Genomic DNA, 14,553 nt, shown 5'->3' with positions numbered 1-14,553 from the left:
CGTCCCTACCTTTGGACCAGAAGCCTATTCTCAAGTCCCACCTACTTCAAGGCATGTCGTAAATGACATCATTGCCACAGGCTGATTAAAAGAAAAACTCAGAAAAGAAGCTTGTTGAGAGAATAACTCATCTTTCAGACTGCTTCTACCTCCCGCCTCGGAAACGTCACGAGACAGTTAACCGCACCTTCTCGGAGGCAGCCAGCGAGTGCCGTTATTGGGACATGCAGCGCCTGTCACGTGACCATGTCATGTCGATACCACTTCCGGGTGGAAGGTGCCTGAGAGGCGGTTGGAGCTGTTGATAGGTGCGTGTGTCGGGAGGGGGGGGGAGACGGGGATGGGGTTAATGTGGCTGTGATACCGATAACCGCTGGTGAGTGAAGTGCCCTCCGTTCCCTTCTGGGGGTGTTGTCAGTGATCGGATAGAAAATCGATGAGGCAAAACCTTAACACTGTCTTATTCATTGGTCCTTACGTCCTGTTAGTTTACCCCCCCGGGTAGTCAGTAATCTAAACCACTGTGTGCAAGATTGCGTTCAATAAATTAGTGAAAGAGGGGGGGAAAGAGTTGTTGGAGGTGCCTTCAGTAATCTTGGTCCGTTCTGTAACTCTAGCTTTGATAGTAAGATGAAGAGGAGTTGAAGTAATGATTTAACTTCCCAGATACGGTGTTCGCAGGATTCGGGATGCAGTGTAAAAGGAGGACAAAATAACTAAGGAGGTGTGGAGATGCACTGGGGAAAGAATAAGGGCGAAGATTGGAAGTTAAGGAGGGAAAGGAATAATGAGAGGCTGATTAGAACGTGTGAAAGATTTGCTTTTCATAACCACAGGATGTTTTAAAAAAATGCTTTAAAGCTGATGAAAGAAGCAAAGCTGTGCATAACAAACACCCATAAACAGTACAGATTTGAATTTGATTTATTGCTGTCATGTACTGAGATATAGGGTATCAGAACAGAGTGCAGAATATATGGCTGCAGAGAAGGTGCAGAGACAGATCAAAATTAACATTTGAGGGGTTTGGTCAAAAGTCTGATAACTGGGTAAGAAGCTGTTCTTGAATCTACTCATACGTATATTCCAACTTTTATATATTCAGCCTGATGGAAGAGGGTATAACTTGGGTGGGGTGGGGTCTTTGATTATGTTGGTTGCTTTCCCAAGGTAGCGGGAAGTAGAGATGGAGTCAGTGGATGGAAGGCTGATTTGTGTGATGGACTGGAAGGTGTACACAACACTGTGTAGTTTCATGTGGTATTAGGAAGAGCAGTTGTCATACAATGCTATGGTAAATCTATAAAAGTTGGTAAGAGTCTTTATGCACTTTCTGTTTCCTGAAGAAGGGCTTATGCCCGTAACGTTGATTCTCTTGCTACGTTGATTCTCTTGCTCCTTTGATGCTGCCTGACCTGGTGCGCTTTTCCAGCAACACATTTTTAAGCTCTGATCTCTAGCATCTGCAGTCCTCACTTTTTCCAAGAGTCTTTATGTACTTGCTGAATTTCCTTAGCCTCCTGAGGAAGTAGGGGTGTTTTTGTGCTTTCTTGACCGTCTCGTTGATGTGGGTGAATGAAGACAGATTGCTGATCATCACTCCCAGAAACTTGACGCTCTCTACCATCTCCACTTTAGCACAAGGAGTGTGGCCTTCATTCCACTTCTTGACATCAGTGACCAGTTTCACTGTTTTGCTGACCTTGATGCAGAGATTGTTGTCTTTACACCGTGACACTAAGCACTCAGACTGTTTCTTGTATTCTGTCACATTGTTGTTTGAGATCTGACCTACAAAGTTGGGATGGCAGTTGGCCATATAGGTGTGAATATATAAGGAATATAGCAGGGGGCTGAGTGTGCAGCCTTGCAGGGCACTGGTGTTGAGGATTATAGTGGAGGGGGTGTTGCCTATTCATACTGACTGTGGTCTATGGCTTGGGAAGGCAAAGAACAGGTTAGAGAGGCGGGACCGAGATCTAGATTTGTTAATGTTAACTTATGTCTGATTAACTTGATTTAATTATTTAACAAAAAGAGTTGATCAGTGTAGTGCAATAGATGTTAACATATTTGAACTACTGTGGCAGTTTGTCAAATACTTGTTGTAGGTGGCTGATTTAGAAGATGGAAGTCTATACATTTAAGGAGACTATGGCCATGTGGATACAAAATTGATCAGAGACAGAAAGCAAGGTGGTAATGAATGGATTATTGTGATCTAGTTTACAGTGGTGTTCCCAAATTGTCAGTTTTGAGTCAGTTTATTCTTAGATCTAATTTGAATTGCCCATACTTGGTTGTGAGGAGCACTCAGTGAATTTGCAGATTATGCGACAGTTGGCAAAGTAGTAGATCATGATGAGGATAGGGAATAGAATGACATGGACAGAATGGTGTTATGGCCAGAAGGAGTTCATTGCACAGAAATTTGAAATGTACTTTGGGAGCACAGTCTTGTTATCCATACAGTATGCATAAATGCCTAATAGTGGCAGAGTAAAATAATATCTTAGTCAAAAAGGTATATGGCTTTCCTGAGTGTCAGCAACTAGAAGTCACAGATCCTAAATTATTGGGATAAGAATCTAAAGGAGAGATGAATGGGAATATTTTCACTTGGGTTGTTCTCAAGATTTAGAATGTGCCACCTAAAAAGATGGGAGCAATTTTATTAATCATTTTGAAAAGGAGTTGAACTTGAGAAACTTAGAGGCAGAAAGTGTGGAGATACAGTACTAAACATGACTGCTGTTTCTGAAGTGCTAGCACAGATACGATTAGCAGAATGATTTTCAAGCGCTTTAGGTTTCTATGATTTTATGATTCCAAAAGGATCTTAAAGTCTGATGCTCTGAATTGTTTTGGTCTTAATATTGAATGTTTGTTTATAAAACATGATGCTGGTTGTTGGCTCTCTTTCTATATTTTCCATGTATATTTAGATGAATAGTTGAAACCCCATTGCATACAAAGCTATAATCTAAGTACTGGAAAATGGGATTAGAGGGGGTTTAATCTAGCTCAGCAGGGGGATAGAAACCTGAGGTGTAGTTCCAGTGGACAGAGGATGAGAGTTAGGAGGGCATGGACAGGATTTCACGGTCGCAGGAATGTGCTGGCAAATAGCAAACTGGTTTGAAGTGTGTCTATTTCTAGTATCTGAAATAAGGTAGGTGAGCTTGCAGCATGGATAGGTACCTGGGACTTTAATGTTGTGGCCATTTTAGAGACATGGATAGAGCAGGGTCAACAATGGGTGTTGCAGGTTCCAGGGTTTAGATCTTTCATTAAGAACAGGGAAAGCGGTAAAAGAAGGGGAGGTGTGGCCTTGTTAGTCAAGGATAATGGTGGCTGAAAGAACCTTTGACAAGGACTCTTCTACTAAAATAGTATGGACTGAGGTTAGAGACAGGAGAGGAGAGGTCACATTGCTGGGAGTTTTTTATAGGCCTTCGCAGAGTTCCAGGGATGTGGAGGAGAGGATCGGCAAAACAATTCCAGATAGGAGTGTAAGAAACAGGGTGTTGGGGGATTTTAACTTCCCCAACATTGACTGGAAATGCTATAACTCTAGTACATTGGATGGATCAGTTTTTGTCCAATGTATGCAGGAGGGTTTCCTTACACAGTATGCCGAAGGGCCAACAAGAGGGGAGGCCGCACTGGATGTGGTACTTGGTAATGAACCAGGCCAGGTGTTTGATTTAGTGGTAGGTGAGCATTTTGGAGAGAGTGACTATAATTCAGTTACGTTTAGTTTAGCGATGGAAAGGAATAGGTACATGCAAGGCAAGAGTTATCGATGGGGCAAGGACAATTATAATGCAATTAGGCAAGACTTAGGATGCATAGAACGGGGTAGCAAAATGCAGGGGATGGGGATAGTCGAAATGTGGAGCTGGTTTAAGGAACAGATATTGCATGTCCTTAATAGGTATGTCCCTGTCAGGCCGGGAGGAAGCGATTAAAGTAAGGGAACCGTGGTTTACTATAAAAATTGCATCTCTTGTTAAGCGGAAGCAGGGGGCTTATGTGACGATGAGGTGAGATGGTTCAGATGAGTCGATGGAGAGTTACAGATTAGCTAGAAAGGATTTAAAGAGAGAGTTAAGAAGAGCAAGGAGAGGACATGAGCAGTCTTTAGCAGGTAGAATTAAGGAGAATCCTAAAGCTTTCTTTAGGTATGTGAGGAATAAAAGGATGACTAGGGTAGGAATAGGGCCAGTCAAGGACAGAAGTGGGAAGTTGAGTGGAGACCCTGTGGAGATCGCTGAGGTACTAAACAAATATTTCTCATCTATTTTCACTTGGAAAAAGGAGAATATTGTAGAGGAGAAGAATGAGATACGAAATATTATACGAGAAAGGATTGAGGTTAGTAAGGAACAGGTGTTATCAATTCTTGAAAGAGTGAAGGTAGACACTTCCCCTGCACTAGATGGAATTTATCCGAGGATTCTCTGGGATGCTGGGGAGGAGGTGTTGGAGCCTTTGGCTTTGATCTTTTGAGTTGTCATTGTCTGTAGGTTTCATACCAGAGGATGGAGGATTGCAAATGTTGTGCCCTTGGTCAAGAAGGGCAGTAGAGATGACCCAGGTAATTATAGAACAGTGAGCCTTATGTCTATTCTAAGAAACATTTTGGAAAGAATTATAAGAGATAGGGTTTATAATCATCTAGCAAGCAACAATTTGATTGCAGATAGTCAACATGGTTTCGCCAAGGGCAGGTCATGTCTCACAAACCTCATTAAAGTTTTTGAGAAGGTGACTAAACCTGTAAATGAGGGTAGGGCAGTTGATGTGGTGTACATGGATTTCAGTAAAACCTTTGATAAGATTCCACATGGTAGGCTGATGGAGAAAATGCAGAGGCATGGCACTGAGAGTGATTTAGCAGTTTGGATTAGAAACTGGCTTTCTGCAAGAAGGCAGCGAGTGGTGGTTGATGGAAAATATTCAGTCTTGAGTCCAGTTACTAGCGGTGTGCCACAAGCATCTGTTAAGGGACCACTGCTGTTTGTCATTTTTATAAATGACTAGGATACAGGCATAGGTGGATGGGTCAGTAGGTTTGCAGATGACACTAAAGTGTGGAAGAATGTTGCAGGGGGATTTGGATAAACTGCAGAATAGGGCTGGGAGATGGCAGATGGAGTTCAATGCAGATATGTGTGGTGATTCACTTTATTAAGAATAACAGGAAAGCAGAGTACTGGGTCAATGGAAATATTCTTGGTAATGTGGATGTGCAGAGGGATCTTGGAGTCCATGTACATAGATCCCTGAAAGTTGCCACCCAAGTTGATAGTGCTGTTAAAAAGGCATACACTGTGTTTGTTTGGTTTTACTGGTAGAGGGATTAAGTTCCAGAATTGTAGTGTCCTGCTGCTACTATACAAAACGCTAATGTGGCTGCACTTGAAATTTTTGAGGAGAAAGTGAGGTCTGCAGATGCTGGAGATCAGAGCTGAAAATGTGTTGCTGTTCCCTTATGAAACAGGTAAGGAAGAAGGGCTTATGCCCGAAACGTTGATTCTCCTGTTCCCTGGATGCTGCCTGACCTGCTGCGCTTTTCCAGCAACACATTTTCAGCTCTGCACTTGAAATTTGCGTACAGTTCTGGTCGCCCCATTATAGGAAGGATGTGGAAGCACTGGAAAAGATGCAGAGCAGATTTACCAGGATGTTGCCTGGTCTGGAGGGAAGGTCTTATGAAGAAGGGCTGAGAGACTTGTGTCTGTTCTCATCGGAGAGAAGAAGGCGAAGAGGGGATTTGATAGAGATATACAAGATGATCAGAGGATTAGATAGGGTAGAGAGTGAAAGTCTTTTTCCTAGGAGGATGACGTCAGATTGTACGATGGGGCATAGCTACAAATTGAGGGGTGATAGATTTAAGACAGATGTCAGAGGCAGGCTCTTCACTCAGAGAGTGGTAAGGGCGTGGAATGCCCTGCCTGCCAATGTAGTTAACTCAGCCACATTAGGGAGATTTAAACAATCCTTGGATACGCACATGGATGATGATGGGATAGTTAGGGGGATGGGCTTAGACTAGTTCACAGATCAGTGCAACATCAAGGGCCGAAGGGCCAGTTCTGCGCTGTTATATTCTATGAATAAGTAGATGCTCGATGTTCAGCCTTGACGTGATTGGCTGAAAGGCCTCTTTTCATGCTGTAATAACTTTGACTCAATGTTCTGATTCAACTTTGAACAAATAAGATTTGTTTTTAGATTTCGAATGCATCAAGAGGTATTGGGAGGAAGTGGGACTATGGTATTGAGACAAAGGATTAGCCGTGACATTTTGAATGGCATAAGAAGCACACTGGCCCTTCTACTCCTAGTTTATATGCAAAGAGATCTGAGGAACCAGTGTTCTGTGTGCTGCTGTAGTAGTTTACATAAATGACCTTTCTCATTCCAAACCTCCTCATTGTGCAGATGATACCTGATAAAGAAGGGCTGCACACAAAAACAAAATGGAATTCTTAAAATTATAAACCTTCCTTACAGTGGGGAGTTGGACAGGCCAAAGATTTGAGGGAATTGGTGTCATGGGTTAGTGAGATCATTGTCAGAGTGTGTGGTAACAGCAGAGAGAAAAAAAAAAGGATCTTAGTCGACATAAGTCAAATTTTATGAATTTCAAGGTTTTGGCTATTTTTATTTTTCTCAGATTTGAAACACATTGAAACATCCTTTCACAAATGGAGCTAAGTGCCTCAACTTCTGAATCAAATATTGGTACAGGAGCAGGTATGCATGACAACCCTTGAATAGTTGAAAAATAATTTTGTTTGCAATTTGCTTCTGATTGCGCTGGCTACAATTTCTGACATTTTGCTCTCATTTGCTTATGTTGTGGATTACTTTGTTTTCAGAAAACTGGTTCGTTGGAGATTGGGTTTTTGCCCCTTTTTCTGGAGATGATAAGCTACATGAGGCTATGATAAAATCAATATCCACAGATGAAGATGGCAAAACTATGGCAGTTGTAAGATTTTCCAACTTTAATGAAGCTACTGATACTGTGGCACTGAACTCACTAAAAAGGAAAAGCAACCGCGAATGTTGGAAAGGTTTTATATTTGATGATGATAATCTGGAGAAGCCCTTCTTTCGTGACAAAAAGGCACCAGGCCCCAAGATCTCTTTGAAATTGTCTGAAGACAGTATATGTGTGCCATATACTATAAATAGATACTTGCGAGACTATCAAAAAGATGGAGTAAAGTTCATTTTTAGGCATTATTTATGTGGCAGAGGATGTATCCTTGGTGATGACATGGGGCTTGGAAAAACTGTTCAGGTAATCTTATGAATATCACTTGCCAGCTTCGTGCTTAGTCTTCAGCTCATCACAATATAGCTCAAAGTCATATTGTTTTATTATCTTGTTTGCATTGATAAAGCTTTTCTGGAACAAAAGCAAACTGTGACAGCATTACCTTTTCTGAGAATTTCAGTTTTGAAAACACTAGAAGATGACTCCTTGATTATTTCTGCATGAAAAATTTATTTCATGATGGGAAAAAATGGACAGAACAAGGAAAAGTGAGCAGACTCTGATAACAAAAGAGTAAAATCAGTGTTGAGACATTGTTAAATAAAAAAAAACTAATGAAATATTATGGAGTATGTAACTTTTGAAATTATGAAACAGGTAATAGGGAAGGCAAATAGAATATTGGTCGTATTTTGAAGGGAATGGAATGTAAAAATAAGGAGTCCTTGCTAAAAATATACAGGGCACTTGTATAGCTGGACTACTGTGAACAGTTTTGGTCCCCTCATCTAAACAAAGATGTCCCGGCATTGGAGGCAATCCAGGGTTTGAAGGGACTGTTTTATGTTGAAAGGTTGAGTAGGTTGGCATTTACTTACCATAGTTGAGAAGAATGAAGGTTAACCTTATCGAAACAATAATGATTCTTAGGGGTAGATGCGGAGAGGCTGTTTCCTCTTTTAGGAGTAGAAAACTAGAGGGAATATCTCAGTGTAAGAAGTCACTCTCAAAGGGTGATGAATCTGTGGAATTCTTTACTGTAAAGGGCTGTCAAAGCTGTGTCATTAAGAATATTCAAAGAGAGACAGATTTTTATTCCATAAGTGAATCAATGGTTATGGCGAAAAAGCAGGAAAGTCTTAACTGAGGATTATCAGATGAGCCATGACATTATTGAATGGTGGAGCAGACACAATGGGACAAACGAATTACTTATTCTCCTATGTCTTTTGGTCTTGTGTAACATTAAATTGATTATGGATAGTTTGCCTTAGGCTAGTTACGTGGAGCATAAGGGTGCAGCACAAGTGCAGCAAAGAAAGTAAGTTCTGGGCCTCCAGGATGCATTTTACTATTTGATATTCTCAACAGCACAATTGCTTTGCTAGAGCAAACATTTGACACTTCCTTGAGGATTCTACAATTGAAATAGTTTGACTTCCCTGAAATGTTGTGCAGGATATATTTAATCAGTCATTGAGCTGTATAGCATGAAAACAGATCCTTCTGTCCAACTCGTCCATGCAGAACAGATAGCCTAAATAAATCTAGTCCCATTTGCCAGCATTTGGCTCATACCCCTTTAAACCCTTCCTATTCATATATCCATCCAGGTGCCTTTTAAATGTTATACTTGTGCCAGCCTCCTCCACTTCTAACAGCTCATTCTGTATAAGCAACTCCCCAACCCCCCCCCCCCCCCCCCGACATGAAAAAGTGGCCCCTTTGTCTCTTTTGAACCTTTCCCCTCTCACATTAAACCGATGTCCTCTAGTTTTGGCCTTTCCCGGCCTGGGGAAAAATCCTTGTCTATTCACACTATCCATATCCCTCACCCCTCAGCCACTGATGCTCCAGAAAAAATAGCTCAGTCTATTCAGCCTCTCCATATAGCTCAACCCATCCAATCCTCATTCAGGAGGGTGAGGCAGATGAGAGCTGTTGAGTGGAAATGATGCATGCAATCATGAGAGTTCTCGTATATGAGCCTTATTGCAATGAATACCCAGGTTTGTTTGGGCTAATAATGTAGTCTCCTGTGTTAGTCAGCTGAAAAAAGGACTGGCCTTTTCACCATCTGCCTTGTCCACAATGCAGGGTGTGGGTTTTCTTTTGTTTTTGTTCTGAATCTAAGATAGACAAACAGGAGGCTGGAAGAGCGCAGCAAGCCAGGCAACATCAGGAAGTGGAGAAGTCAACATTTTGGGTGTAACCCTTCTTCAGGGCTGAATGTAGACACTTAAAACAACTGTGTGAGAGGTTGTTCCTGGCTTGCAGTATCTGAAGTGGTGTGTAGAATGGCTTTACATATGGTGTTAACGGTATGAAAGCTAAATGGTTCCAGCAACAGAAAGCACTTAGACTATAAGACCATTATACAGAGTGATGCAGAAATTATGCAGAAGCTGTCAACTTTCAAGTAAGTACAAAGTGATTTAGTGCAAAGAAAGTGAGTTCAGAGCCATAAGGTGAATTCTATGCCGATGTATGAGGTGCTCATGTGCCTTGTGTATAAAGTGTCTTGGCCATTATTTGAACTGGATTTAATTGAGAAACACACAAATGAAACTTTGCAGAGATGAGCTTAGTGAATACCGAAGAGGAAATGTGAGGAAGCTATGAAACAATATAATCTGTTAATGATGCTTTTCACAGGTTATTTCCTTTCTAGCAGCTGTACTTCATAAAACAGGAACCAGCGAGGATATTGAGAATAACATGCCTAAGTTTGTCCTGAAGACCATGAGAAAGGAATCGAAAAGACATGATGACAAAGTAATCCTTTTTGGCCTGTATCTTTTTGCAAATCTTCCTTTACCAGAAATGTGATGTTTTGTTTTAATGCTGGAAAATTGTTCATTGAACCTTAAAATAACTTACCAATAATAATATTTATTCACTATTAACATTAGCTAGCAGGTCTTGTGATGCAGTGGTGACAGCTGTATCTCGGGGCCAGAAGCTCCAGGTTCATAGCAAGATCAGTTTTTTAAAAATAATTAATGATTGGCTTTCAAATATTGTACATTCTTTTAAGGGAGAGATACCTGACAGGAAAGGTAAGGAAGCCATGGTTAATAAGAGAAAATAAAAATAGTATTAGATTAAAGAAAAAGGCTTTATAAAGTTGTCAGAAGAGTTGTAAGCCTTAGAATTCTGCAAAGGAGTACCATGGAATTGATAGAGAAATATAATTTGAATGTAAAATGGAAAGAAAAAATTGGATTGCAAAAGCTTCTTAACTTATCTTTTTAATTTTAACAAAGGTAAAGACAAATGTAGCTCCATTGTGGGCAGAGATATGAGAATTTATGATAAGAAATGGAAAAATGGCAGAGAAGCCAAATAAGAAATTTTTGTGTCATCACACTAGAAGGCACAAGATCGCCTGAGATAGAGAAGATGCAAGAGTCTCATGACAGTGTGGCATGGAAAGAAATTAGTTTAAAAAGTAGTATTCAAGAAATTAACAGGACTGAAAGTTGACAGATCCCAATGGACTCAATGATCTTCATCCTATAGAGAGGGAGCTTCAGGATGCATTAGTGATCAGCTTTCAAAATTCTGTATTAATTTTGCAGCAATGCCAGCAGTTGAAATGATGTCAATGTAACCCCACTGTTTAAGAAATAAAAAAGGGAGAAACCAGATAACGTCAAACAGGTTAGCCTGACATAATACTAGAATCTGTTATGCAGGATCTGACTACTGAATCTTTAGATAAGAATTCTCAGAAAAAGTCAAGAGGAAGTCAAGGATTTGTCAAGGGGAAGTGTCTTTTACAAACCTGTTAAGAGTTTGAGGTTGTTACCAGTAGAGTCAGTTAAGGGGAATTGGCGCATGTGGTATATTCGGATTTTCATAAAGCTTTTGATAAAGTCCGACACAGGAGTTTAGTAAACAAAGCTAAATTATAAGAAATTAGGTGTAATATGATCATGGATTGAGAATAGGTTAACTGTCAGAAACAGCATAGGAATAATTGGCTCATTGTCGTGACTAGTAGGTTACCATAATGATCTGTGCTTGGACCCTATCTGTTCAAAGTCCATTTCCTGGGAAGTGGAAGTGTGCTTTCCTCCAGACCACCAGGTTTCTCAACATCGCTCTGTACTTGTGGGATCAGACCTACCTGACCCTACAATCTGTTCTAGTGCACTGCATTTGACTAAACCAAGCCTGTCAAGCTAACTAAGTCCAAGATTGAGAATCCATTTGTTAAGACTAAATGTTGTACAGAAAAATTCAGTCTCTAGATTTACCATCTGAAACTTCCCTGTCTCATCCTCTCAACGCCGTCTACCTAACCGTTCGCACCCCTGACAGTACAGCCAAAATTTACGTAATCTCTCAACATACCTTGTATCTTTTCTTATGCAAGTCATCTTTTCTTTGTTATCCTAGCCAGTCATCACTGGACTTCCTCCAAAACCAGTATATCCTTACAAAGATTGATTCAAAAGATGTCCTATCTGAACACTAAATTCCAAATTCCATCTAGTTAAAAATTTGATTGCTGTTCTTTTATATGGCACGATAACTGGTGGTATCAGCAATCTATTAGTTCTGATGAAGAGTCACTGAACTCAACGTTAATGCTGCTTTCTTCTCACATTTGCTGCCAGATGTGCTGAGTTTCGCCAGCAATTTCTGTTTTGCTTTCACATCTTCGGCATCCACAATTCGTCGTCATATATCTACCTGTAATTTAATTTATCAATATTTTCTCTTCACAATTTACCAAAACTAGTAATGTAACATAATCTGAAAACCTGTGTTCCCCTCATTTTGCCAAGTCCAGCTCATTTTAATGTAGAATGAAAAGAAGAAGCTCCAGCACTGATCTCTGAAGATGTCAATTGTCGCTGTCAAGCTACAAAGGTCACTTTTATCCAAAGTTGTTCTGTTTACTAACCAGGGTGCTACCCATGCTGTAATATTGTCTCCAAATTTGCATGCATTATCCTATACTTTGAATATCCTCTGTCCATCAAATTGGTGAGTCTGTTGAAAAAAACTCTTATCGTCCGATTAGTTAGATAAAACTTACTTTCCATGATATACGATGACTCTCCTTAATCAGCCTATTGTTTACTATGTGTCAACTTGTCTACATTGGACCTAAAAGCAGTCTTCTTGCTTCTTTTGAAGGTTTTTCTCATCATTGCTCCTTTGTCTGTGCTGTACAACTGGAAGGATGAATTGGAAACCTGGGGTTATTTTAGAGTTTATATTTTGCATGGTAACCAAAAAGACCATACTCTCAGTTGTATTCGACGCAAGAAGTGTGAGATTGCTCTCACAACCTATGAAACAGTCCGCCTGTGTTTGGATGATATCAATTGGTAATTAGATTTTCATTATAATGTATTAAGGTCGAATTGCATTGAAAGATGTTACTTATGGCATTTAGTTGTTAGTTTTGGACATATTAAATGTAGAGTGGTTTGAAAAATCCCATCTACTTCCAGAACTTGATGCAGAGGCTGATCCACACAATGTCCAATTTATGCATGTACAGACCACCTTTTCCTTAGTAGTCCAGTGGGATTAAAACTTTAATAACTGAAAGTTATTGTTTTGTTAAGAAAATATTTTAACTCCAATGTAAAAGCAGTGTTGTAGAATGCAGTGCCATCTGAGTGATATGAGGATGCATTGTGATTCCTAGTCCCTACCTGATAATGAATACTGCAGTAGGTATTGCCTGTACTTGTATTTGCCAGCTCTTTGTGATCCATTCTATCGTGAAATATTAAAATGAATTTAGATCAGCATTGTAAAATGTGAGATTAAAAATAGAAAATGCTAGAAGTATTCAGCCGGTCAGTTAACATCTGTGGAGAGGAAATTGATTAATATTCAAGTCAAAGACCTTTGAGAAAAAAATAGGAATTTGATAGTTTGTAAGCAAATTAAAGAAGAGGTAGGAGAATGATGAATAGCTGGTAGTCCATGTTTTAAACAATTCGCTGACAAATTTGAGTTACTGCAAGTGTCCTGGAGTATTATTACTTACTTACTAAAAGACTGAAAAATGCCTTTCCAGTTAAGGTAATCTAGCTTTAAATCTTGGTGTCATTGCACACTTTTTTGAGGAACTAATTATTCTGAGTAGATGCCATCCTCAAATTAAGATATAGCTGATGATTCATGGCAATCTATATATAAACATTTGGTAATTTATTGAAATTGAACAATAACAGAAGAAGTGATTTTAAAATCTCTTGGCCACAGATATAGTGAGAAAAGAAGTGGAGGAAGACAGAAACTGCGTCCCACAGAGCAATTTGTTATTGTTAAGCAAACACAATGTGCATATATATGTGTTTTATTTGGGAAAAGTTGGCCCCTTAGCATGTTTTAGTGTCCTGAAAGAAAGCAAAATATTGAACATTTCATTAGATCTGACTTCAGTAGCAGAAGTATTTACTGCAGCAACAATGCACAGCTATATTGTTATTGTTCTGAAATTTCTTACTTACAGGTCAGTAGATTATCAATAGTGCTGTCAAAGAGACCAAGTAAACCTTGAGAATTACAGTATAATGTGTGCTTAATTTTTCATTTCTTAAACAGCATTGAGTGGTCTGCTGTGTTTGTGGATGAAGCTCATAAGATAAAGAATCCTAAAGCTCAGATTACACAGGCTTTAAAGGCATTGAAGTGCAAGATTAGAATTGGCCTAACTGGAACCATTTTACAGAACAACATGTATGAACTTTGGTGTGTCATGGACTGGTAAGTTGTAATTATACTTATTTTAGAAGTGGCTAATTATTTCAGATGATGAAATATCTAAGCATAAGTAGATGCAAGGAATATGTCAGTTTGTCATTAACAATGTGGTTGACTAGTCTGCTTGCATTATGTTTCATCCTAGTGTCAATAGGTCAGACCAAAAGACAACTGTTAGGAGGATAAACGACTCCAGAGTTTGACCTTGGTTGTTGCCTGGTGCAGAGAAACATGTGAGAAAGTTTTGTGTTGGCATTTTCAGCGTTAAAACTGTGAGCCACCTGTTCCCATTTTGTTTGCCAGTAGTTGTAAGTAGTTTCCCATGGCCTACAGACTCCCCAAATAATCCTGAGTTAACAAGCAATAGTGGAACTTCTTACAGGAGACAGAATTCCAAGAGATTTTATCACTTGAATTTGTGCCTGCACTTTTGAACTGATGTCGAATATTATGCTGCACCTGCAGCAGCTCCAGATTAACTGGCTGCTGATCTCATTACGATGCTGGTCAGCACCTATCTCTCAGGCAAATGGTCATCCTGTTAGATGCTGGTGCTCTCAACTATGGTATAAAGGAATAATCGAGTAGTGTAAGAAAAAGGCATGGAGGTGGATGATCAGCCATGATCAGATTGAATAACAGAGCAAGCTTGATGAGCTGATTGGTCTACTCCTACTGCTGTGTTCTATGGGTTTCTTCTTGCCCATCAAAGATAAAAACATCTGTCCTCCTCCACCAAGACTTCAGGTGCAGAGTTAGAAAATTTTGAAACATGTACACCCACAGCTTTTGCTGTT

At 39.8% G+C, this 14,553-nt stretch overlaps 1 protein-coding gene across 1 annotated transcript in view; it reads left to right on the top strand.

The window, feature by feature from the left end:
• Positions 1-261: 261 nt before the first annotated feature.
• The window catches only part of ercc6l2 (excision repair cross-complementation group 6-like 2), a 93,418-nt gene continuing 79,126 nt past the window's right edge, over positions 262-14,553 (top strand). The window contains exons 1-6 of the mRNA XM_087997350.1: positions 262-308; positions 6,689-6,768; positions 6,894-7,321; positions 9,674-9,793; positions 12,170-12,363; positions 13,598-13,759. Coding sequence (XP_087853476.1) covers positions 6,720-6,768; positions 6,894-7,321; positions 9,674-9,793; positions 12,170-12,363; positions 13,598-13,759 — 953 coding nt within the window. The 5' untranslated portion in view covers positions 262-308; positions 6,689-6,719. The remainder of the gene's footprint in view (positions 309-6,688; positions 6,769-6,893; positions 7,322-9,673; positions 9,794-12,169; positions 12,364-13,597; positions 13,760-14,553) is intronic.

The sequence above is a fragment of the Chiloscyllium plagiosum genome, unplaced genomic scaffold (assembly GCF_037043375.1).
Source record: "Chiloscyllium plagiosum isolate Xiang-an unplaced genomic scaffold, Cpla_swu_hap1 HiC_scaffold_2, whole genome shotgun sequence".
NCBI classification, from domain to species: domain Eukaryota; kingdom Metazoa; phylum Chordata; class Chondrichthyes; order Orectolobiformes; family Hemiscylliidae; genus Chiloscyllium; species Chiloscyllium plagiosum.
Note: the sequence above shows the minus strand (reverse complement) of the source record. Positions and strands in the feature narration are given on the sequence as shown.